The sequence below is a fragment of the Dioscorea cayenensis genome, chromosome 3 (assembly GCF_009730915.1).
Source record: "Dioscorea cayenensis subsp. rotundata cultivar TDr96_F1 chromosome 3, TDr96_F1_v2_PseudoChromosome.rev07_lg8_w22 25.fasta, whole genome shotgun sequence".
Lineage (NCBI taxonomy): Eukaryota > Viridiplantae > Streptophyta > Magnoliopsida > Dioscoreales > Dioscoreaceae > Dioscorea > Dioscorea cayenensis.
This window is the reverse complement of record NC_052473.1, coordinates 2,519,660-2,543,191: the sequence shown is the minus strand read 5'-3', so window position 1 is coordinate 2,543,191 and position 23,532 is coordinate 2,519,660. Positions and strand designations below refer to the sequence as shown.

The 23,532-nt window shown below is 30.7% G+C and overlaps 3 protein-coding genes across 4 annotated transcripts; 1 reads left to right on the top strand and 2 right to left on the bottom strand.

The window, feature by feature from the left end:
- Window positions 1-100: 100 nt before the first annotated feature.
- LOC120253889 (probable E3 ubiquitin-protein ligase XERICO) lies at window positions 101-927 on the bottom strand. Its single transcript, XM_039262096.1, has one exon. It carries the CDS (start codon window positions 774-776, stop codon window positions 342-344), a length of 435 nt encoding a protein of 144 aa, XP_039118030.1. The 5' UTR covers window positions 777-927; the 3' UTR covers window positions 101-341.
- A 10,412-nt stretch (window positions 928-11,339) lies between these two features.
- Window positions 11,340-14,418, top strand: LOC120254467 (protein YELLOW LEAF 1, choloroplastic-like). The gene is made up of 5 exons (XM_039262569.1): window positions 11,340-11,485; window positions 11,653-11,714; window positions 12,685-12,809; window positions 13,733-13,808; window positions 14,010-14,418. The coding sequence occupies exons 1-5, from the start codon at window positions 11,403-11,405 to the stop codon at window positions 14,252-14,254; spliced, it is 591 nt and encodes a 196-aa protein (XP_039118503.1). The 5' UTR covers window positions 11,340-11,402; the 3' UTR covers window positions 14,255-14,418.
- Window positions 14,419-14,910: 492 nt separating this feature from the next.
- Window positions 14,911-19,625, bottom strand: LOC120255378 (zinc finger protein CONSTANS-LIKE 9). Of its 2 annotated transcripts, XR_005534995.1 has the most exons (6): window positions 19,487-19,625; window positions 18,567-19,184; window positions 17,683-17,910; window positions 15,879-16,186; window positions 15,270-15,634; window positions 14,911-15,178 (listed from the first exon to the last, which is right to left on the bottom strand). XR_005534995.1 is itself a non-coding variant. In XM_039263212.1 (5 exons), exons 2-5 carry the CDS (start codon window positions 19,158-19,160, stop codon window positions 15,505-15,507), a joined length of 1,260 nt encoding a protein of 419 aa, XP_039119146.1. In that variant the 5' UTR covers window positions 19,161-19,184; window positions 19,487-19,625; the 3' UTR covers window positions 14,911-15,504. The 2 variants fall into 2 exon arrangements, 1 of the variants encoding a protein (XP_039119146.1); XM_039263212.1 differs by having other exon boundaries at window positions 14,911-15,634.
- Between the last annotated feature and the right edge of the window lie 3,907 nt (window positions 19,626-23,532).

Here is a 23,532-nt window from a genome sequence, read left to right as displayed (position 1 = left end):
ATATATAAATATACATACATTGATACTAACTCTAAAATCTAAATAAATATATAAAAACTCCAAACAAAAATTTAAAACAAGATCTGCTTCATTGCTATCCTTTTTCTCTCTCTCTCTCTCTTTCTCTCTAAATAACAGATATCAATTGTACACAGAGAGTATTTATATATATATATATATATAAAGATATAGATTTAGATTTTTTTTATTTATATATATATATATATATATATAAATATGAACATAGAGAGGAGAAAGGACAGAAGAGCAGAGAGCATAGTATGTATGTACGTATACGTATACGTATATATAAAGGGGATGGCAAGAGGCGTAAATACCAGCTAAAAGGAGGGCAAAGAGTCGTCGGGAGGGAGGAGGCGGGAGCGGCACAGAGGGCACGTGACATGGTGGTACTCTAACCAACGGTCGATGCAAGCCTTGTGGAACACGTGGCCGCACGGGAGCCGATCAACCTCCGATTCCGGTTCAAACCGGGCGAGACAAACCCGGCAATCGCCGGCCCAGCGCCGACCGATCCGGAAGGGTTTGAACCGGCTCCGGAACCGATCCAGCGGGCTCGGCTCGGCGGAGAAGGTGACAGCGGCAGCGGAGTCATCAGTGGAGAAGTCTGGTGATGGATCTGGAAGCGGGCGGAGGCGGAGAGCTCGGAGAGCGGCGAAAGCGATGGATTTGAGGATTGAGATCGTGAGGGCGGTGTTGACGAGGACTAGCGTGAGCATGCCTTCGGATGGCGTCGGGAGGCTGGAAAGCCCCATCGCCGGCGGCGATTGGAGGAGGGAAAGATCGAATTTTGGGGGATTATTAGGGGAAATTTAGGGTTTTTTGGGGAAGAGATAGAGGAGGAGAAGAGAGAAGAGGAATGGGGATCATGGAGGTGGATTTGAGGTGGTGGGTTTAAGAGTGATATCACCGCTTGGGTTGGGGTAGGGTGGGGTTTATATATAAGAGGTGAGAAGTAACTAGGGTTTAAACTATGGTTAGGTTAAGGGACTTAACTATGGTTAATAAGGTGGCTTAGTTTGTGAAACATGTTTGATTTATGTGGGCCTGAAATTTTCAGATCATTTTGGTCACTTGTTTTTTTTTTTTGGTTCCGAATTTTGATAAATTAATTATATATTTATGGAAATTTTGGAAATTATTGTATTCCTTTTATTATAATTATTATATATATATATATATATATATGATGGGTCATCTCCGGACATTTGTGGATAGGTTATATAGGAACATAAGTCTATCAACAGTTGGATTTAAATTCGACGGCTTTAGATCATTTATTTCAATAGACTGTGATTTATAAACAATACTACCAATAGTGTGGTGTTGTGTGGGATAAATATTATTTAGAACAATAGAAAATAAATACATGTTATTCTAATCTCAACTGTTCAATCATGATTGTATTCACTCTTATTTGCACCTCTTTTACTAACAAATTCTGTAAACTATTGCCATAAACACATATATATATATCCCCTTGATTTGAGGATGCTCTATGAATTATTGCCATATACATATACATACACATGCATATATATATATATATATATATATATATATATTAAGTCATTTGCATAGGCATGCAGATTACTGTTTATTAAGGGTGTTTGTTTTATAGCTATTGGATGATTATCTAATGGCTATCATTTATATCAATATTGCACATATCAATACTGTACAGATATGTTTTATGATCACTATACACTACTGTATAACACTGTTTAATGCTGTTTATGAATAGATTTTAGTTGTTGGGTAATGATCCAACTATTAGTATAGATATCCCTAAATTAAAAATTTAGGGGCATCCTTAGATGGTAGGTCCTCATATATATATATATATATATATATATATATATATAGCTTTTCATCCATAAAGATTAGGAGATTAGGTTCTTCCAATTTAAACAATTCGGTCTCTATCATTTGAACTAATTTTTGCTATAGTTTTTAATCCATTCAATATATATATATATATATATATATATATATATATATATGTAATAATTTGTTTTACTTTTTTTAAACATATGTATAAAATTGGAGTATATAAGCACAAATAAAGTTTTTTTTTTTCTTTGAAAGGTGGATAAACCACATGCATTAAATAAAAGAGTTGAATACAGAAAATCCACTCACGTGAATAAAGATAGGAAACAGTACGGAAACCAAATAAATTGTTATTTTTATGAAACATCATTTTATATCTGAATTAGCTATATATAATAAGCACTTTAAGTAATACTAGATATTTAAGGTGGACAAAACAAAATACTTGATTTTATTTTTATGTTTGTGTTGTATAAGATATAATGAAAATAGCTAATTTTGTCATATAATGAGATGTTACTTTCCTCATTTTATCCTTCCCTTTCCAGCTTTCCTTCTCTATGTGTATAAATTATAACCATATATTGGTATTATCGACATATATAATTTTTTATATATCTGTAAAATAATTAAAGGCATGTTTTTCAAACATTTAAAAAAAATTGTGAAAGATGCAATGAAAATAGCTAATTTTGTCATACAATTAATGAGATGTTACTTTTCTCATTTTACCCTTCCATTTCCCTCCGTGTATAAATTATAACCATAGGTATTATCAACTTATATAATATTTTTATATCTACAAAACATTTTTATTTTAAATTAAATTAAAGGCATGTTTGGCAAACATTTATTTTTTTTAAAAATATTGATAAGGTTATAAAAGTGCATTATTAATATTTTACATTGTTTTAATGAATTTGATGATTAATGGAGTATTTATAAATTAAAGATCTTTGTGGAACTTAGGCATGATTGAAAGTAAGTAAAATTATGATGTGATTAGGTTGAAATGACATGTTTGTGTTTAGTGGAAAAGAAGCGAATGTTTGTTTGGAGAGTGTTTTTGTGTGTTTTTACTTTTTAGTTGGTTTGGGAAGTTGTATGTGTATAAAAGAGACATGTGTCTTGATATGTAGAAATATTAAAGAGCTTCTTCTCATGGTGTTCACACTTGTACCCTTTTACATTTATTCTTTCACTGTATATACCATCATTCTTCATTGTAATGACAGATAAGTTTTATTAGATGGATAATATACGGAAATAAAAACTAAATAAACAGTAGAAAATTAGAGCTAATAAACCGAGTTCTATGCATAAGATGCTTGTGTCTTTATTAAAAACATGGATTTAAACTTCAACTCACTATAATATGGGCACCAGGTACAAGTGTTTTAATGTATTAACTTTATAATTATGTGTTCCCTATGATTTGTTCATATTTGATCAAATAATAATAATAATAATAATAATAATAATAATAATAGAATATTAGAAGTGTAATCACACCATCCATTTGAAAACCACAATAGTATTTCTAATTAACTTTAATTTTGCTTTATTATATAGGATTTTCATAAAAATGATATATTTGACTTCTGGTATTATACTACATATATTATATAACAGAATTTATTCGATATTTATATTTACAATAAATCAATATCAAAATACGGAATTAATATAGATTTTAATGGTAAAGTTATGGACAATAATAGACAATAGTTGATTTAAATCTAAATATAAACCGATACTATTATAAAGTTAATCTAAATAAGATTAAATTACCATTATTATCAATCAATTATTTATATTCATATTTATAAATTTATATTTGCATCTATCTTGTTTTTAAAATTTAATTTATGTTTACCAGTATTTGTGTTGCATTGGGCTCTTTTTTATTTATATTTGAAGGGATAAATCATAAATTTCCTTATTGTAAAATGAACATAGAATGTATTCATAATGAATAAAAATAATTTATTGTGCAAGATTTTTTTTTTGAATAAAGTGGATAAATCATTAATTTATTAAAAAAAGAGATATGAAGTTTTGAGTTTTTGTATTTATGTTTAAATAATGAAACATTAGATTTAAAAAAGCTCATTGAAATGATTTTAAATATTATAAAAATAATTTGAGTAATTAAAATGTGCATTAGGAGAATTTTTTTTCTAAAGCTCATTTTATTTTAATTTTTTTTTTTTTACAAATTTTATCAAGAGGTGATGACATCAATCTACAATCTTATTTGATTAGGCTTGACTTACATAGTGTAATTCACAATAATGGAAGTCATGATACTTTTAACCGCTAATTAATATTTAAATAATCAACAATAAAAAAAATAAAATAATTAATTATAGTAGGACAACAAAAAGAGTCCAAAAACAAAGATGACAAGTCTAATAAAAATCAAATTTCAAATCATTGAATATTTTGACCATTTATTTTTATAATAAATTATCCTTTTTATTTAAGATCTCCATGTTTTATAAAATATATCATCAAAAATAAAATACATAATAATAAAATTCAACCATGAATCCTTTTAATCAACAATTTCTAGATAAGGACACTTGTCCCAAAAACATTCCTCTCTCTTTGATAAATGTCCTTTCAATAGACCCACCATTATTAATTGTCCTTAAAGATGAATTTCTATTATTTCTTAAAATTACTTAAAAGTCATGTCCTCATTGTCCATTATTTGTCCTACATGGCAGTCACTTTTCTCATCTTTCATTTATGTGACACTTGTAATTTCCTTTTCTTCTCTCCTTCATCTATCCATCTACCTCTCTACCTATCTAAATAAATATGTATATATATATATTTTTTCTTTTTTATTAAACTATATATAAATATATATATATTTATATTTTCAATATGCCATCTTTTTCATGGGGTGATGCATCATGGTGACAAGGCTAGTGCAATGGTTGATTTGAGTGAAAGAAAGTTTTCTCTACATTGATTGATCATGATTTTCTTTCTTATGTTCAACATAGTGACAATTTTTTCCTTCCTGCTCTTTTGGAAGTCAGCAACATTGTTTTAAATGCTTGGTATGAGATCTTTCTAGCTACCTTACTTTGATTTTTATTATTGATAGGAAAAATTAGAAAATAAGTTAATTTGTTTTTAATATATATGTTTCGAATTTATGGGAATATATATATGTGCAATACGTTCGATGCAGATGCAGACGTTTGTAAAGTATTTGCAAAAAAGACAAAAGCAAGAGAGAGAAACTATATAAGAGAAATAGAGACAAAAGTGAAAAGAGAAGACAAGCAACAGAACGAGGTTGAAAATAGGTGAGTGAGTTGGTTGGTTTTAATAAAAAAATTTCACTAGACATGCAAATCAACTTGGATGGTTGTGATTAAAAGTGATCCGACGGTTGTGATGCGAGTACTGTGCATCCAACTTTGCACTATTCAGCTGTTCACAATACTGGTCATCCCACCTTGCATTGTTTATATCACTATTCATTGTATTTTTAATTATACTATTTGATAATTACTGATTGTGTTACTGTTTACACCAATGGATGATCTGTAATCATTAGACTCCAATCCAATACTGGTATAGGGACATTTATGAAATTGTAATATATGAACATCTCTAATATATTGGTTCTCGATCACATATATAAATATATATGGATTGTTTTGATTAAACCCGTTGAATAAGGTGCTAAAAATCTTAAACAGTAGTTAACATCTCTCAAGAGGGGGATTGTTAACATATTGTCATAAAAATTATATTTATTTATATATCTTTGAAATTTTTTTATTTACTGGTTTGTTTTCGTAATTAAACAATAATTTATAAGTTTTATAAAAATATAATATAATTTTTTGTTTTTTGAACTCTTTTCATTTGCTAAAATAAACAAAACTAAATGAAGAAGGTAAACAATAGTTTATTTATTTTTAATTTTTTAGTTTATTTTTTTACTACATAAATAAGTATAAACAATTATATATTTTTTAAGAGGTATATAAACTATATATATATATATATATAATAATCATGATAATACAATTTTTATAATCATAAATTATATAGACGTATATATGTTAATATATATATATATATATATATATATATTAACATATATACGTCTATATAATTTATGATTATAAAAATTGGAATATTATCACAATTCTCATTGTAGATTATTATGATTAGGTGTAATTTATTATCAATTCATTTGCTAATATTTTATTAAAATTTAATATCAATGGCCCAAACACCTTTGGTTTAGCAACAATAACCCCACTGTGTTTTATGCGGAAAATTTAATGCTCATGATCGAGATGCGATGAGTACAGTGGTGCAACAAGATATCTATGCACAATTGGGATGTAAATTTCCGTCTCAATATCTGCCTACTTCTTTTGAATAGAATAGCTCAATGCCTACATGATTTAAAATACTCCATATTTTAAAATTAAAAAAATGGTATTAATGTGCACAATAACAAAACATCAATCCAATTATTAGATATCACCAACCAAATGTTGATTTTGACAAAAGGCGACAAGCGCCACCTCACAAAGAGGTGTCAAGGGACAGACAGGTATGGAGATGCACTAGTTATGGTGACTTAATAACCCTTTAGAGATTTATTAACTCTGTCAGACGTCACATGCAGTAATTAGATTCCCAATACGTGCATGTCCAAAAGATATTTCATGAACTAAACTGAGTTAATAAATCCCCTATGCTCTGCAAACCCTAGAGATGAGGGAAATGACATTCTCCCACAGAGGACCCATGAAGAGTAAATATACAGTACTGCTACAATATTTTATACAGTATTATATAGTATATGCACAATATTATATTAGTACTGTTGACCCACAGAATTGATTCTGGGTCTGTCCATTCATTATTCAAGTAATATATATCACTGCACTAAATAGTGGTTGTTATGTTAAAAATATTCCAATGACAAAATTTTCAAGATATTTCCTCTAGGGCTTTAAAAGATATTATTGTATTCCAACAAACATGCAAAGAAAAATATACAAAGCATGAAGTAGGACAAGGATAAGAATGGTTCGAAGTCATGTCCAATCATTGTACAAGCAAAGAACATGTTGTTCATGGTTTCATCTCATTTTCATGTGTTTTTGATGCTTTGTTGAGGAACCTATCATGTGCCCCATCGCAATAAACTATGACCTTTTTTCTTTTTCTTCTTTATTTTATTTTATTTTGTGACCAACTTGGCTTGCAATCCAACTCAATTTGTACTAACATGTGCTCATCTTTGACAAGACTAAACCTTGTGTTCATTCATCTGAATATTGTTCAAGGATATGCATGCTCACCACCAACCAATTTTATTCTCAAATCAGTGTTTTTATCTTTTGTGTGTGATTGTGTGTTTGTGTCTTGACATTTAAAAATAAAAAATAAAAATAGCTTTGTATAATTAGTTTTATGTAAAGAATTGAGTTGAATCTAAAGTTGGTTAAGGTTGTGTAAGGGGTAAAGGTGTAAATGAGCCAAGCTACTCATGAGCTACTCGAGATCGGCTCGGTCAATGCTCGAATTCGATTCGATTTTTCACGAGCCGAGCCGAGCCGCTCGTTTATGTTGACAAACCGAGGTCGAGCCCAAAAATATTCAGCTCGTGAGACTCGCGAGCCTAAACGAGCTTTTATATATAAAATATTAAATTATTTACATATAAATTACAAAAATACGTAATTATATAAACTATATAAAATTACAAAAATACATAAATATACAAGCTAATCGAGCTTAAACGAGCCGAGCTCGAGCTACTTGAGCTTTTCAGTGAGCCGAGCTCGAGCACAAAAAAAAATAGCTCGAACGAGCTCAAGCCTTCGAATACTATACTCGAGCAGAGCTCGAGCCTGGTGATACTCGGCTTGGCTCGGCTAGTTTACAGCCCTAGTAAGGGGAAAAAAAGAAATTTTTGAATAAATATGTAGATTATTCTTTAAATTGAGTCAAAATTAATAAATAAATTTATATATGACAATGATCACATGACGGATTGATACTTTAGAGAAACAAGTAGTTTTGACCATAAAAATTATTTGTACTTTAGAGAAACAAGTAGTTTTCACAATAAAAATTATTTGTAATGGTAATGCTTTCTCAACAATTTAATAAATTACTCATCTAAAAATTTATTTTCTATTATTTTGTATTCCGCTACATGCCAATTTATCATTTTCAAACGCATATACTTCCAAAATAAATTAATGCCAAAATATAAAGATATTGCCATTTTTGCAAAATCTATATTTTTACAAGAAAACAAGTCAAATTTTCTTCTCACAAGTTTTGGTGATTTATATTGAATAAATGTTAGATTAGCATAATTGTAATTTTTTAAAATTTCACAATGATATACCTTGCATTTTTATCTCTATAATTCATACATGCATACACTATATTTTTAAATATATTGTGGTTATATATATTGTGGTTGTCTTATAGATTATTTTAGCAACCAAAAGAGATCAAAAACTTTAGGGGGAAACAAGTAACTTTCACCATAAAGATTATTTGTAGCGGCAGACTTGTTTTAACAATGATTGTTATTTGTTATTGAATTACTCATCTAGAATTTTTTTTATTTGTTTCTTATTCTATTACAATCCAATTTATCCTTTTCAAATATATAAACTTCCAAAAAATGCACTCTCAATTGAATTTCTTATTTTCACGAAAAAATTATTGTCTAAATATATATAAACAGAGATATTGATATCATTGCAAAATCTATGATTATCAAATAAAACAAGTCAATTATTCTTTTCAATAGTCATATTTTTTTTACGATTTATGTTAAATGAATGCTAGATTATCATAATTATAATTAATTAAAATTTTAGAGTGACATGCCTTTCAATTTTCTTTATAATAAATACATAAATACATGCATGAATACATACATACATATATTATATTGTGGTTGTCCTATATGACCCATATGTTTGCTTGAAGGGAGGCAACAATACAACAATCCAAGCTATTCAATTTGATCTGATTCTGAACAAAATCTTCTTGCACATTAAACAATGGACCTAAGAATGGATCAAACATATACCCACTGGCACTTGACATTGTGTAGCCAAAACAAAAACAAATATGAAAGATATGCTTGATCCTAACATGTATAACAGTATTGTATCTTTCAATTAAATAAATGTTGGAATTCATTTAACATAGACATAGCACAAACATTGGACAATAAACAAAATAGTAGGTATGTGTGCATGTGTCATGCATGTGCTTCTTACATGCACCATTTAGCATGTTAGGACATGTTGGACTTACTATTTTCTAGACTATTTAATTATATGGAATTAATTTGATTGGTTAAATAGAAAAAACATTAAAATGATTAAGTAGTTTAAGGAGAAGAGTAAATATAAACTATTTTATAGTATAAATGATATTTTATTGGTCAAGTTTCCATAGCATATTTGAGGTAGTAAATTCATCTAAATAATTTTATATTGAATGTTTTCGTATAGTTTAAGACCTAAAATTAAACTTCTAGGCAAGTAATATCATTTCTATTTTTTTTTTTTTGTTAATATACTTTTGATTGGAAGAAGGTGGAGAGATTGGAAAATTATTTATTGTGTTGAGTTTCAGTATATAATTTCATTATCTCATCCCTTAATTTGATTATTGTAAGACATAATATTCCACTGAATTGAATGTGAGAAGATTGAGCCTGGCCCATGACTTTAAATTGTGGCCTGTTGGGCTTTGCCTCAAAAGTATGACTGCTACTCTCAAAATTGGTGAACTATAAAAAATAATATAAATTCTATTAATTCTTTTGGGTCAATTGAAGCATAATTAATAATTTACAATAAATGAGTCTAAATTTGACCGACGAAGAGTAAATAATTTATATGAAGGATTATAGTTGTTTTCCTCTCTGACTTTTTTGTTAAAGAACTTTTTATTTTATTTTTTATTTTGACAAAGCACCTTCTATTAAGAGAAGTCAGAAACATGCACATTGGCGTGAAACAAACTTAATATATACCTATGTTCTCATCTTGTGTGAGTTTTGAGATTCAATATCAAATTTTCTTATAATGAATACTTTAAGCAAGTGACCCGATACAATAACGTCAAGAATTGATATTTAGACTATTATTCATCTTGGTCCTTAAAATAATTAATATTTATTTTGATCAAAATGATATAAATTCATTTATTATGACACATCCATTTTAATGCATTCAAACATATTAAAAGGTTTATGCGATGATAATGACAACAAATCAGATAAATTTATATAGTTTAAGTCAAATCAATCTATGGATGGGAGGGTGTTTTCCGTATTTCCTTTTGAATTTTTTTTTTTTCAGATATGTCCTCACAAAAATGCTATTGATTACCTATTTTCAAGTAATAATGCTTGCAAAATAACTGTAATTTTTTATATTTTTATATAAAAAATTCTAAACGTTTAACAATAAATATATATATATATATATATATATATGTGTGTGTGTGTTTTATATGTATATTTATCATTATTTATGAAACAACTATGTTGGTGAATAACAAAAGTAACAAACTCCAATAACTTACACCAACAATGAAACAACATCAAAATAATAATAATAATAATAATAATAATAATAATAATAATACTTTACTTCAAAAATTTACAAGTAAAAACCACATAAAAAGAATTTACTAATATTTTAAAAGTCTTCGAAAAAAGAGTAGAAAAATTATATATATACACAACAATTCATCATCTAAAGACATCCCAGAGCACTGTTGCTCTGTTGAATTATCATCTAAAGATTACTATTGATGTAATTTCTCTCTTTTTGAAATTAAAATTATTTTTAATAATAGAAAGAAACTGTTCACACATAAAAATAAAAAACCTTATACAGTGACCATTAAATCAAAATCTAACTGTTTATATATAAACGTCTCCGTTCATAATATGGCATGTCAAATATACTGTAGTTTTAACAATTAAATTGTAGTTTGGTTGTTTTTATTAAAAATGATCGATTTCAGTTTTTTCAAAAAAAAAATACAAAACTAAGAAATGTAGTTACCTCCTCTCGCTTATATACCTCATACGCTCGGCACCAACAATAGCAATAGTTAAAATTGTTGTTTATATTTATATATAATTATATAATTATATATATATATATATATATATATATATATCAAATTATTGTTTTATTTTCACACTATTTTTTTATTGGAGAATACATTTTACCTTCAGCCCTCCTACCAACTAGTCCTGATTCTGCCACTGTGTATAAATGTCCCTAGACGGAGACATGCATAGACATATGTAGATAACGGTCCTTTATATACATATATTGAGTTGCACTCAAATTAATTATTTATTTAAATAAATAAAAAAATAAATACACCCAAAAAACATGCAAACCGACCTTATTTTCCTTTTAAAAGACCAGTTTCCTTTTTATTCCTTCTCTCTTTCTCTTTCTCTTTCTCTGTTCCTCGATCGCCACCACACCATGGTTGTGGCCCTAGCGCCGGCGATCTCGCCGCCGCTTCTTCGTTTCCGGCCAGAGCATCCTCGTCCTCTACAGCGATCTCGGTCCGTGCCCTTCACTTCTCATGATCTCTGATCTCTGATCTCTTTCTTGGTTCTTGGGAATTCTTTTGGTGTTGATGCTTCTGAGATTGGCTAGGGTTTTTGTTGATTTATCTTTTTTTGTATTGATTGTTGGATGGAAAAATCATTGAGTTGGTGTTGTTTTTCAGGGTTTTGGTTTCCGGAACACGCGTGGTGCTACCATTGCGAATTTCCAACGAGGGTTTGCGAGGTACATGGATTATTTATCTTTCTATGAATTAATTGTCTTTTATTTAGATTTATTTTGAGTTTTGAAGACAGTGATAAAGTTGTTGGTGATTTAGCTTGATTTTATGAAGTCTTTTATTTCTTGAGATTATTTTCAAAGTGTTTAGATGGTTCTCATTGTGGGTGAATTAATGATATTTTGTTTCTAGTTTATGGTACCATGATTTCCTTGACATTGGACAAGGCACTGGTTTCTTGAGATTCTAATTATCTGTAATTTTTTGACTATGATCTCATTGACATTGAACAAAACATCCTTTTCTTGATATTATATTAGAAGCTGTGTCTTGATGGTGATCATGGTTTTTATGAATTAGTGATATTTTATCCTTAATTTATTGGGCTATTATCTTCTTGATATTGAACAAACCATTTGAATACTTTGATTTACTCTTATATATATATATATCTGGTTGATATTTTATCTATATTTGATGTTATTGATAACTGTTGGAAATATAGTGCAATAAATTGATAATATACACTTCTGTCACATGAAATTGATTATGACATGGCCATGGGATGATTGTTTTGATTGGTTTACTGGAACAAAAACCATGTATTGCTCTTTCCCTTTTGTTGCATTTGGTTTTGGGATCTGTTTATTGCTTGTCGAATAAAGCTCCTTGGTCATGGATGCGATAATCTAGTTAAACATAGTCTAGTTTGGCATCTTTCTTGTAGTTATATGGTGATTTGCTGAGACGTATGACATCAAATGTCTATAATCTATTTTGTTCTTCTTTTGTCCTGTAAGACGAAGACAATTTTCTCAGTCACTCCTGAAAACTGTAATCTCAGAATTTTTACGTGTTCATGTTCACTGTCATGTTATAATTGCTGTTTGGTATTAGAGTAAAAAATATTTGAAAATGGCTGAATAAAGAGAGATAGGTTTTACAGTTTTTTTTTTTTTAAATTTTTTTATGCAGGTGCAACAGCTGTGAGAAGTAGGATGGTAGTTCTATGCATGAAAAATCAACTATCTCAACAGAGAAATGGAGTTTTACATCACAATCAACTGCCCTCTGCAGCGATGATATGTGCGGCTGCTCTGGTTTGCATTTTTCTTTCTAGTTTTCCTTTTTTATGATTTTGAGATTCTGCCAGATAAAACTGTTTCATACGGAGTCTGATTAGTGTAATCTCCATAAGAATAATACAAGCCCCTGAATGCAATCAGTATATGGATATAGATTTATTTGGTATGACATAGTCATTTTTGGATTATCTTAGTCATAATCTCTATATGGATGTAATGTTTCAATCTTTTCATTTGAAGTGATGAGGCTTGATCATAAAACGTGTCAACAAAGGTAGAGTTGGATTGGAATCATGATTTTGAGTATATCATTCTGAGAGGATTAACAATTATTTTAATAGAAGCTTAAATAGTTGCTCAAAAGCAGAGTTACATATATTTAAGGAAAATTCAAATCTGATGTATGTTTTGGGAGAAGTCTAATTCACTAGTAAGGAAAGATATTATGTGTATACATTTGGGATATTTTTTGTTGCAAAATTAATAACCATAACATTTGTTGGCTGTGGTTGGATATATTGATATTAAGGTTATTGTCTCGGGGAGAAATTTAGAAGATAGGGTTGTTTCTCCTAGTGCTTTAGGCAAAAATAATGTGGAAATTGGGAAACAAGATTGCCAAATAGTTCTTGGTCGCCCCTGATTCCCCTAATTGTAGTGTTACGTGTACGTCTCTCACCTCGACACCTACTTCTTCAAGTTTTCAGACCTCTCAAGGGCTGAAAAAATAAATTTATTTTTAAAAAATAATAATAATTCCTCCTTGAGACAATGGCCAATGATCAACCTAGCATCTGAGAATCATTGATGGCTGATGATAGTGATACCATCTCGCCCAGAATTACCACCAAATGCCATAGCTTTCTTGTTTTCGTTAAATAATTGGATGTGTTTAATTGATAACAGGTTTTTCTTTTGTCTTCTGTTTTGTGCTGCAGACTCAGAGATGTGCAGCAGAGCAAACACAAACTGTTCAGCGACCGTCATCAACAATCACGAAAGCTCCAAATGAAGGTACCGTACCATTCACTAGATGTCTCGTTGTTATTGGTTTTCATTCCAGAGTTTTTTTTATCTGGATTTTAACTACTAAATACACCTGCACAATGAGCATTACGTCATACATTCCAAATTTCAAATGAAATGATATAGTAGTTTATGGTCCTTGAGTTACTGATTTGTTATTTATTACTTAATTTTCTTTGGCAAGTTCAGGCAAGGAGAAATCCCAGGACAGGCCACCAAAACTTGATGATGGTGGCAATGGGTACCCTCCATATTATTTTGGTGGTGGCGGCGGTGGAGGTGGAGGTGGTTGGAGCAGCTCCGGTGGATTCTATGTATTTGCTTTCCTCATTTTTCTAGATTACCTTAAGGAGCTGGAAGAAAATAAGGAAAAGCAGAAGAGGAGAAAACAACATGCCACAGACGACGAATTCACTAGTATTCCTTCGGAGTAGCTTGTTCCCGGGCAGCATACACACCATTTTTTTTTTTTCAATTTTTAAAGTTTAGCAATTTTCATCCTAGTAAAATGTATAAAAATCTGATATGACTATTGGGCGGAATTTTTTTTTTTTAAAAAATTTTAATGAGAGAATGGGAATGAAGGATTGTTCCAGCAGGATATTCGTTAATGTTGTACAAAAGCGTGAAACAGATGGTCATATCTTAGTATGTTATCATTCAATACGTACTAAAAACATCAAACTATATTAATATAAGAACATCAAACAATAGTAAGATATATATATATATATATACATACAGGAAAGCATCATCAGGGGGGTCGTCCTTTTTTATCGTCTGTGTACATCTATGTACATCTATGTATGTCTATCAACGTCAGCAGATGATGTTTAATATATATATATAGTATTCATTCATGAAAAATAAGTACTAAGAAATAATTATAACAAAATCACAAGAGCTATTGTTTGGCTGCTAGCAATTTGACAACCATTATCCATCCTTCATGGTCACCAGCAATTGTGAAAATGGAGAACAGAAAATGATTTGCATGATTCAATTGCAACAACATTTCACACCCATTTATTTTCCAAAAACATAGAGAAAGCCTGGGAAAAGAAAATGACAAAGAAAACAAATCACAGTATAAAGAATGAAGAGTTTTAAACAGGGTTTATATATTGTCTGAATTACATTCTACAAATACACAAGAGGCAACATTTTTGAGGGGGTTTATTTTTTACAGACTTTACAAAAAAGCCTCTTGCCAAATAAAATAGTTTGCCATTCAAATGTTGAATAACTCGCTCAGTTGCGAGACACTTTATGCTCTACAAATTTCACACTTAAACAAAATGGGTAGGTATATAAGACATATTTTTTAAGTCCATGACCTGCAGCGAAAGGTACATGATCTGGAAGCAAAAGAGGATGATAGAGTAGATAGAATGTTGCACATGTACAAATTCAAGAAGAAAAAGGAAAGAAAGAAAAAGATGCACACACCTCTTTATCAGGGAGCATAGAACACACATCCATGGCCCAATCCTTGATAGTATGGAGTACTTTAAGCTCATAATTTTCTCCATTCATGCATGTTGCAGAGCTTCTTTGTTCTTCTATGTCATGAGAAGGGCAGTTTTCAGCTTTATGTGAGGGTGGTGAGTGCATCATTCTCCAAAATGTTTTAATCAACTTATAAGTTGAATGCTATATAATAGGTGCAAAACAGTCTAGTTTTTTAACAGCTTCTTGTCTGGCAGAGTGGATCATAGTCGTAAGCATCCCCTGCCTTAACAAACCGTCCCTTCACTCGCTTTCTTATGTCTGCCCTAGCTTTACGTGATTCATACCTTATTTTCTTTTCAAACCTGCACATAAAAAGAAAATTGTTCTTGTCATGCATTTTCATAGGGTTTAGACAATGTATACATGATCTGCAAGATAGCATTGGATTAGCTGTGAAAGGAACAGGTTATTGTTCCATAAATAAGTGCATAATTTTTTTTAAAAAAAAAAAATGTGAACCATATTGGTCATCAAGTGAAAAAACAGCAGATCAGATTGTAGTTGAGGAAAGCTCATATTTAAAGGGACATTGAGAGGTAACCCTACTTGCGTGTTTTCTTCTTTTCCTTGTAACGTAAGACAGCACTGTCCCTGCTAGCTGGAGAGAAAGATGAGCTCTCAAGACCAGGAGGATACCACGGCGGCTCACCCATAAGCAGTGCCGGTGACATCCCACAGTCTTGATAATCTCCAGCACTGCTTTCACCAGTTAAACCAGAGAAGGAAAGGGAAAGAGCTGGACGACCTTCCTTTGCAGGGAAACATAAGTTAGAATCTGCTTTGGTTCCAGGATTTGACATGGCAGAGTCTACAGAAAGTGGATTATTACTGCAAGTTCCTTGAATTGTTCTTGCCTGTTCAACAAACAATACACAGCTAACTTAACATGACCGGAATGCTTCTCACAAAAAATAAAATAAAATAAAATAAAAATAAGACAATGTAACATGGACCATGGTAATGGCAAAACAAATGTCAACACATAATTTCACTGTAGAAAAAAGCTGGAAGTACAAGTAGGCAAGTTCATACCCTAATAATAATTCGCATAACTGCTTGCTCTGCCAACAGGAACAACAATTAGCGATGACACATGAAAATTTATGGGATAATTAAAAATTTTCTCATTATTTGTAAAATCATAACTTAGGTCCTCAACTTTTGACTCTTGTATGATTCAGCTCATTCAGTTACGAGCAAGTACTATCAGAAAACAATATTTATCCTGAAGCTTATGACAAATTAAGTTGTAATTAAAATTGACATATTACCATGTCAGCAATTATGCTTTTAAATGAAAAGTTGGAAACTAAAGCAAGCTTGCTCAGGTTGTAAAGGGCTCTGTCGGATTGATACCACATTAGCCCTTCCATAATTAAATAAAAAATTTGGAACTAAGACAAGATGCCTGAGGGTATAAGGAATCCATAAGGACAATTAGAGAAATCTCAGGATTTGTTGTTCAATTGGATATGGGGGCATATAGTTTGAAGTCAGAATCCACTTGTAATGTTTACATTTGTGATTGTAAACAACAGCCACCACATACTAAGATATGCTTCAATAAGATGACTACTATAATTAGAGTCCTTGGGCAGTTATTCAACTGATTTATTTCCAAAAAATGCATATGCAGCTCGGCAATTTGGTTGTCTCTTTTCAAATGTTTAGCGCTACTACGATATTGCAACATGACTGTAAATATTCAGTTATGTAGTATATATTTCATTACGAAATTGATTGTGTAAAACAGAAGAAAGATCAGTGTTATTTTCTTTCTTGTACCCACTATGCACTAAAGAAATGAGTATAGACAAGTAACAAGGGAATTTGAACAACAAAAAATCAAAATAGTATGATAATACACAGCAACCTCAATTTTGATTTTGGTTGGAAGATTATGTCTTTGGCTAGTGACATCTTGATTTTATTTGTAATTTAAAATAAAAGGCGTAAATTTGAAATATTTCTTTTCTTCATGCTGGGATTCTTCCAAAGAAGTGAAGTTTAACATTATAAAATGGCATTGGTAAGTAGGAATGTCCCAATCCTGATGCCAATAGTATTGAGAGGAGAATTTTTGCAATTGGTGTGCTGCAAAGTTTGTTCAAAACAGTGGAATCATGGGTGTAGAGAAGCACTCTAAACAAGGAAGTTGAAAATCCATGGGACAATAAAGATGGCAATGCATGGGATAAAAGAAAACCGAGTAGGAGATGAATCTTCTTAACAAACTGTACCCACTTGCACTTCCAAAGCATGAAACCAAAAGTATGAAAAGCTCAAACAGAGAAAAGACCATTAAATTTTAGAGTGCCAAAAGCCAGACAACATAGCAAGGAACTTGTACCTCTGCCGCTGGATTGACTTGACAATTTGAATTTGCAGCAGATGTTTCCTTCGTCTCAAAAAAGCTTTCTATACCAGCATCTTCAAACAGCTGTTCAGTAGGGTTGTGAGATACACCGAAAAGTTCCTCGTAATTCTCAAAAGTCAAGTCAACATCATCGACACTGAAATCATCATAGAAGCTTTCATTCTTGGAAATTCCAAGATCTTTAGTGTCGGAAAAGCATAGCTGCAAAATAGTATTAAAGAATGGCATTTAGTATTCTCAAAGGGTCAGAAAATCATAAACCAAGCTCTACAATAACTATCAAGAGCAATTATTTTTTATTGCACATAATATTGTACATAAACCAAATAATTATTTGGTTGATTTGCTTCTCATTCAATTTCAGTTGACTGATCAGTCTTTGTTATCAGACCTCACCAATGTCTTTTTAAAATTGAATGTGGCACTATTCTTGGAAATAAAAAAAAATCTTAAGAGGACAACAATGACATCACCAACCACAAGCCAATTGAAAATGTACTCTACATGGATCAACTGGACTGCCATTCATACAGCAAGAGAATCACACAAGAACAATAGACTATGGATACAATAATTATCAAGTTCCTTGACAAGTTTGATATTTTGCATTTACAACATAAAAGGCCAAGGTTGACATGTCAAGAACTCAATGAAATACATTATTTTCAAAATTAAACCTTGGTCAGCTCACCTCATGCACCTAGAATTTTCGGTTAAAAGGAAACAAATAGGAGAACATATATGTTTCATGTGCTAGGAATAAGCAAACAACATGCTGATATTTCATTCCATGAACAAGACAAGATGATACAAATGCATTCATAAGGTAACAATTCATAAGCAAATTGTGGATGCACCTTAGGTGCCGTTGAATCCACCGAACAAGCAGGTTGATCTCCACTACATGACATAGGATGTACATCAGATGTTGAAGTTGAAGCAAGCCAAGCACCAAAATTATTATCATCATTTTCCACATTATTTGCCATGCTATCACACGGTATGTCTGCCCCACTGCTATTCTCTGCATGTGGTCTCCAATTATCACTGACACTGTTCTCATTTATGCTCATCATACCCATCCCCTGCTCACAACTAGACTCTGCAATCGGAGGGATCTCCAAAACAAATGACCAAATTCTAGAAAGCTCCGAAGCAGATGGACAGCCAGAATAGCAGTTAATAGTCTGTCTTTTATGTCCTGAAGCTGAAGCCGAGCCACCATGTCCAGTCCAATCACAATTCTGGCAGAGCGAAACACTCTCCTCAATGCACCTAACCAAAGCAGGCTGTGCACTGCACCGATCACACACGAGAGTCCGCCAGTGTCGCCGAGACAGCGCATTCGCCGAATGAACATTCCGATCACAAGACAAACACAAGCAAGCAGCATCAGACCGGCAATACACCATCGACCTTTGCTCCCCGCAAAAGTCACAAAGAGGACTCATCCTGCTCCTCCTCTCTTCCACAACCTTCACACACAACACTATAACAAATCAACACCAAATCCCAGCACAAGAATCACAATCAACCCTGCAAAAACAACTTCGACATAGAACCCAATACAAACAGCGACCAATTCCACACTTTCCCCTAAATAATTCATCCACTACAAATCCAAACATCAAAAAAATCACAAAAAAATCTCTAAAAAACATCGATCTACTGAACATGATGATTAAAAACCAAAAAAAACATCAAAGAACTCAGCGAACAAGAATTGAGTCAAAAAAACGAAGAAAACCGTGAAAAATCGATGAGATATAGGACAAACCGGGTTGAAATGGATCGGCGAGAAGGGCGAGAAGGCGAGTAACAGTCCCTTGAAGCTCAATTCCTCTTGCTTTAGCCTTCAATGGAGAAACCCTAGAGGGAGAAGGAGAGAAGAAGATGGAGGGATGAGAGCGAAGCTCCGGAATCTCTGATCCGAGGGGGGTGGAGAGCCGAATTTAAGGTACGCACGAGCTGGTCACTATCGAGACCTGAAAATAGGACTTTTCAAAATGACTTAACACGTGGCAGTTTTTGGTTATTTTGGAGGCTTGGTTTGGCGAATCAAAATGGAACACGTGGATAGGTGAGAATGTTAGGTGAGAATTGAAAGGGGAGGACGGGGAAGTGAGGAAGGGGTTTGGTGGGGCCCGGAAGGGCTCGTGGAAAAGTTAGTGGGGGCCATTGCTCTTTTCGCTTTTTGAGTGGTGGTTTTGTAATTTACTTGGAGGATTAGGGGTAAATAAGTCTTTTTAGAGTTTGGGTGGAGTTTTTTTAGAGCTGTTTTCTTGTAGGTAAGGGAAGTCAGCTTGTAAGTGGGGGAACTGAACTACTTTTTTTTTAACAATTAAAAAAAAATATATAAATAGAGAAATATTTATTTATTTTGTGTTTTTGCCACAAATGACAATATTTGGAAAATATAAGACTGTGTTAATACAGTTGGATAAAATCATTATTTCATTTAAAAATTATTTCAGTGTGTATATATATATATAATATTATTTTTTAAAAAAATTTTAATAAATAAAAAAATTAAAATTTTAAAAGCAAAATAAAATCTTGTTAAAAATTATGTTTTTTTAATGACACATGACGGGTTTTTAAAATAAATTGATTATTTTACTACTGTTAGTTAATATCATTAAAAACTTGTTAATAGTTTTTTTATTTTTTTTACTAGAATGTCCCTATTTTACAAAATTAGAAAACCACAAAAGAAATTAAAAAAATTCTAAAAAAATTATTATTATTATTATTATTATTAATGGGTTGGCATATTCATAATTTCAAACAAAATAATGAAGATGGGGTCCATGTGAGAATTGGGAATCAGGAAGTGGAAAGTGGAGGATATGTTCAAACTTAGAACATTAGAATGAAAAGGAATGGAATTTGATGCATTGAAAGTCACCTTTTGTATTATTTTTCAATTAGATGCTCTCTTTCCGTTCATAACTTATGCTTTATCTTACATTTTGCTTTGTTAGCATTTTTAGTATGTAAAATATAATTATCGATTTTTTTATTTATTTGCATATATCGGTGTGTATCATATATATATATATATATATATATATATATATATATATAACTTCAAAGTCTTTCGAAATTATGAATACATTATTCAATGAGATAGGGAGATTTTCATATTGAACTAATTTTATGAAGTTAAATTTTCTATGCCGTACTTCTTGAACGATGACTTTATATTTTGTACTTTGATCGTTTGTTATTAATAGTTAATTATTATTTATTTTATTTTAATTTATAATGATACATTAATTAATATAATATTCTATTATAAACTTAAATATTTTGAATGTAATTTGACAATAATTCATATAAACATAAATAACTCTTTCAATTGATGGAAAACAACAAATAAAATTTACATGAAACAATATAAATAATCCAAAATAATTTTTAAAAAAAATTAAAAAAAAAAATTGGTGCATTGGCATGTCACATAACCACATTAAAGATTTTATTGCAAAAAGGTAATCAACTTTTTGTGAAAAGTGACATGAGGTGCATCTGAAACTGGGAATTTCAGCCGTTGGATCTAGATCCAACGGTGGAGATATCTTGAGGTCACCAAAACGGGGACCAAGATTGCGTCATTATCGGTCTCTCTGTATTGGGTCCCGCATCCATTACCGTTCAGTGGTCCTCGTGATGGGGACCAGTACCTAGGAACTACTTTGATCATCATGATCTCAAATCTCGGCCGTACGATTAGAATCAGATGGCTATCTTTTCCCTATCGATGCGGCGGATGGCAATCTTGTAGTTTTGGAATAATACCAGGTGTTTTTTGTACGGTGTTGGTTAATTTCGTCATTGGATATATTTTATTTGCGAAAAACCCCCCGAAACTTTTGTATTTGCACAATATGAATATCAGAGGGGCTTACTGCTTAGATATATATGGGGATTTGTTGACTAAGGACGTTCGTAGAACAGCTGCAGATTACAAAGGACAAAAAATGCATCGGTGGGTGTTGTTGGTTTCTATAATTTTATGTGGACAGTTATCGATAAAATATTGTTTATTTTCACTTTGACTGTTTTCAGCAATATTTATTAAATTACTATATATCTATAACCTACGATCATTGGATTTCAATCTAACGATTACTAAAAGGATGTTCCTAATAAATTGATCCCCTCTCTCTATATATATTGATATATTTTTATGTAAAAGCCTGAAAATCTCTAAAATATTGTAAGTATTAAATAAATTTTTTTTAATATAAATAAATGACATAGTGATGTTTAGAATTTAAAATGATGAATATTTAACATTAAGTCAGTCAACCAATAGAGATATAAATTAAATTTTTTATGTGCAAGTATACAGCTTCTAATAATATTTTAAAAATTAAATAAAATATAAGAGTTATTTCCAAGGTGTATACAGACAAAAAAAAACCCCTTAAAAAACAAAAAGAAAGAATTATAAAACAATTTTCAGATTTCTAAAGGTTTAAATTATAAAAAACCAACCCATTGGACCTTTATGCTTATCCGACGTGGCAAGATTATCCACTAAACAGTGTTAAAAGGCACCAAAAGGCAACAGTAGGATCTAACCGACACGTGTCAGTAAAATGCCAAATGTAGGACCCACCAGATGCCGGCAAAGACACGTGGCACGTGCTCATTGGGCAAAACCTTAATGGGGGAAACTAAGATACGATTATGTTAATCACGCTTTAATGATGGAATTAAAGACAAAAGGCCAAAAGAAAAAAAAAAGGGAAAAAGTTTAAATAAAAATTAATTTTAATAATAAAAAATAATAATTAAATAAAGTAAAGTTTTAGGATTAGAAATGTTTCCTTAATCTCCACGTTTGGGAGTGCTTTTTAAGGCTTTTTCAATGTTGTGGATAAATGTAATATAATTGCACGCCTTTAAGGTTAGTGGGGACATGAATAATTAGGTTTAATGCAAAGAGTGGGTAATGACATTTGATTTCACTAAATAATAATAATAAGAATTCAAAAAATATATAAATAAAATTGAACTTATAATAGTTTTTTAAATTTATTTTAATAGAAATTAGGTATGAAAAATAGATTATGTGGAGCCCTACAATCTAATCAAATGAACCCATATTTATGAATTGGTTAATACTTAATATGCTAATTACTATTATTGTTGGACCAATTTGATGAATAATATAATTAATTATGAGCACATTTTTTTGATATATATGATAAATGTAGTTAAGTGGGGGGTTTGCATTCTAAGAAATTTAAATTTTAAATACTAAAAAATTCTAAACTTGTCTTTCATAGTGGAACTAATATTGTTGGCTATAAATCTTTTGACATAATTATAAGCATATTTATCTTTTATATATTTTTTTATTTTATTCATGTTCTTGATAATTAGCAAGGCACCGAACTTCAAATGATAAAAAGGCAATATTTTATATAATTGTCACATTTTTTTTAATATATATTTTAGACAATGGCAATATTTTATTTTATTTTTTAAACTAAAATAAACCACCTAAAATGTATTAGAATATAATTGTCACATGATAAAAAGGTACATAAGTAAAACACATAAATTAACCAAAAAAAAAACCTTTAGATCCAACACTTAAGTTTTAATATTTTCTTTATCAATTTTTTTTTTTAAAAAAAATCTATTTCATTTTGTAATAAACTCAACTCAAAATTATAGAAAAAAAAGAGAGCACAATTAATAATACAGCAAAATATGAAAAAAAAAATCTATTTCATTTTGTAATAAACTCAACTCAAAATTATAGAAAAAAAAAGAGAGCACAATTAATAATACAGCAAAATATGA

Excerpts from the sequence above, each read along its gene's own strand:
- LOC120253889 (XM_039262096.1), bottom strand. The coding sequence starts at position 776 with ATGGGGCTTTCCAGCCTCCCGACGCCATCCGAAGGCATGCTCACGCTA.
- LOC120254467 (XM_039262569.1), top strand. The coding sequence starts at position 11,403 with ATGGTTGTGGCCCTAGCGCCGGCGATCTCGCCGCCGCTTCTTCGTTTC. Across the intron at positions 11,486-11,652 it reads CGTCCTCTACAGCGATCTCG|GGTTTTGGTTTCCGGAACAC; the intron begins GTCCGTGCCCTT and ends GTTGTTTTTCAG. Across the intron at positions 13,809-14,009 it reads CACGAAAGCTCCAAATGAAG|GCAAGGAGAAATCCCAGGAC; the intron begins GTACCGTACCAT and ends TGGCAAGTTCAG.
- LOC120255378 (XM_039263212.1), bottom strand. The coding sequence starts at position 19,160 with ATGAGTCCTCTTTGTGACTTTTGCGGGGAGCAAAGGTCGATGGTGTAT. Across the intron at positions 17,911-18,566 it reads TGGATTCAACGGCACCTAAG|CTATGCTTTTCCGACACTAA; the intron begins GTGCATCCACAA and ends ACTATTTTGCAG. Across the intron at positions 16,187-17,682 it reads AAGTCAATCCAGCGGCAGAG|GCAAGAACAATTCAAGGAAC; the intron begins GTACAAGTTCCT and ends TTTGTTGAACAG.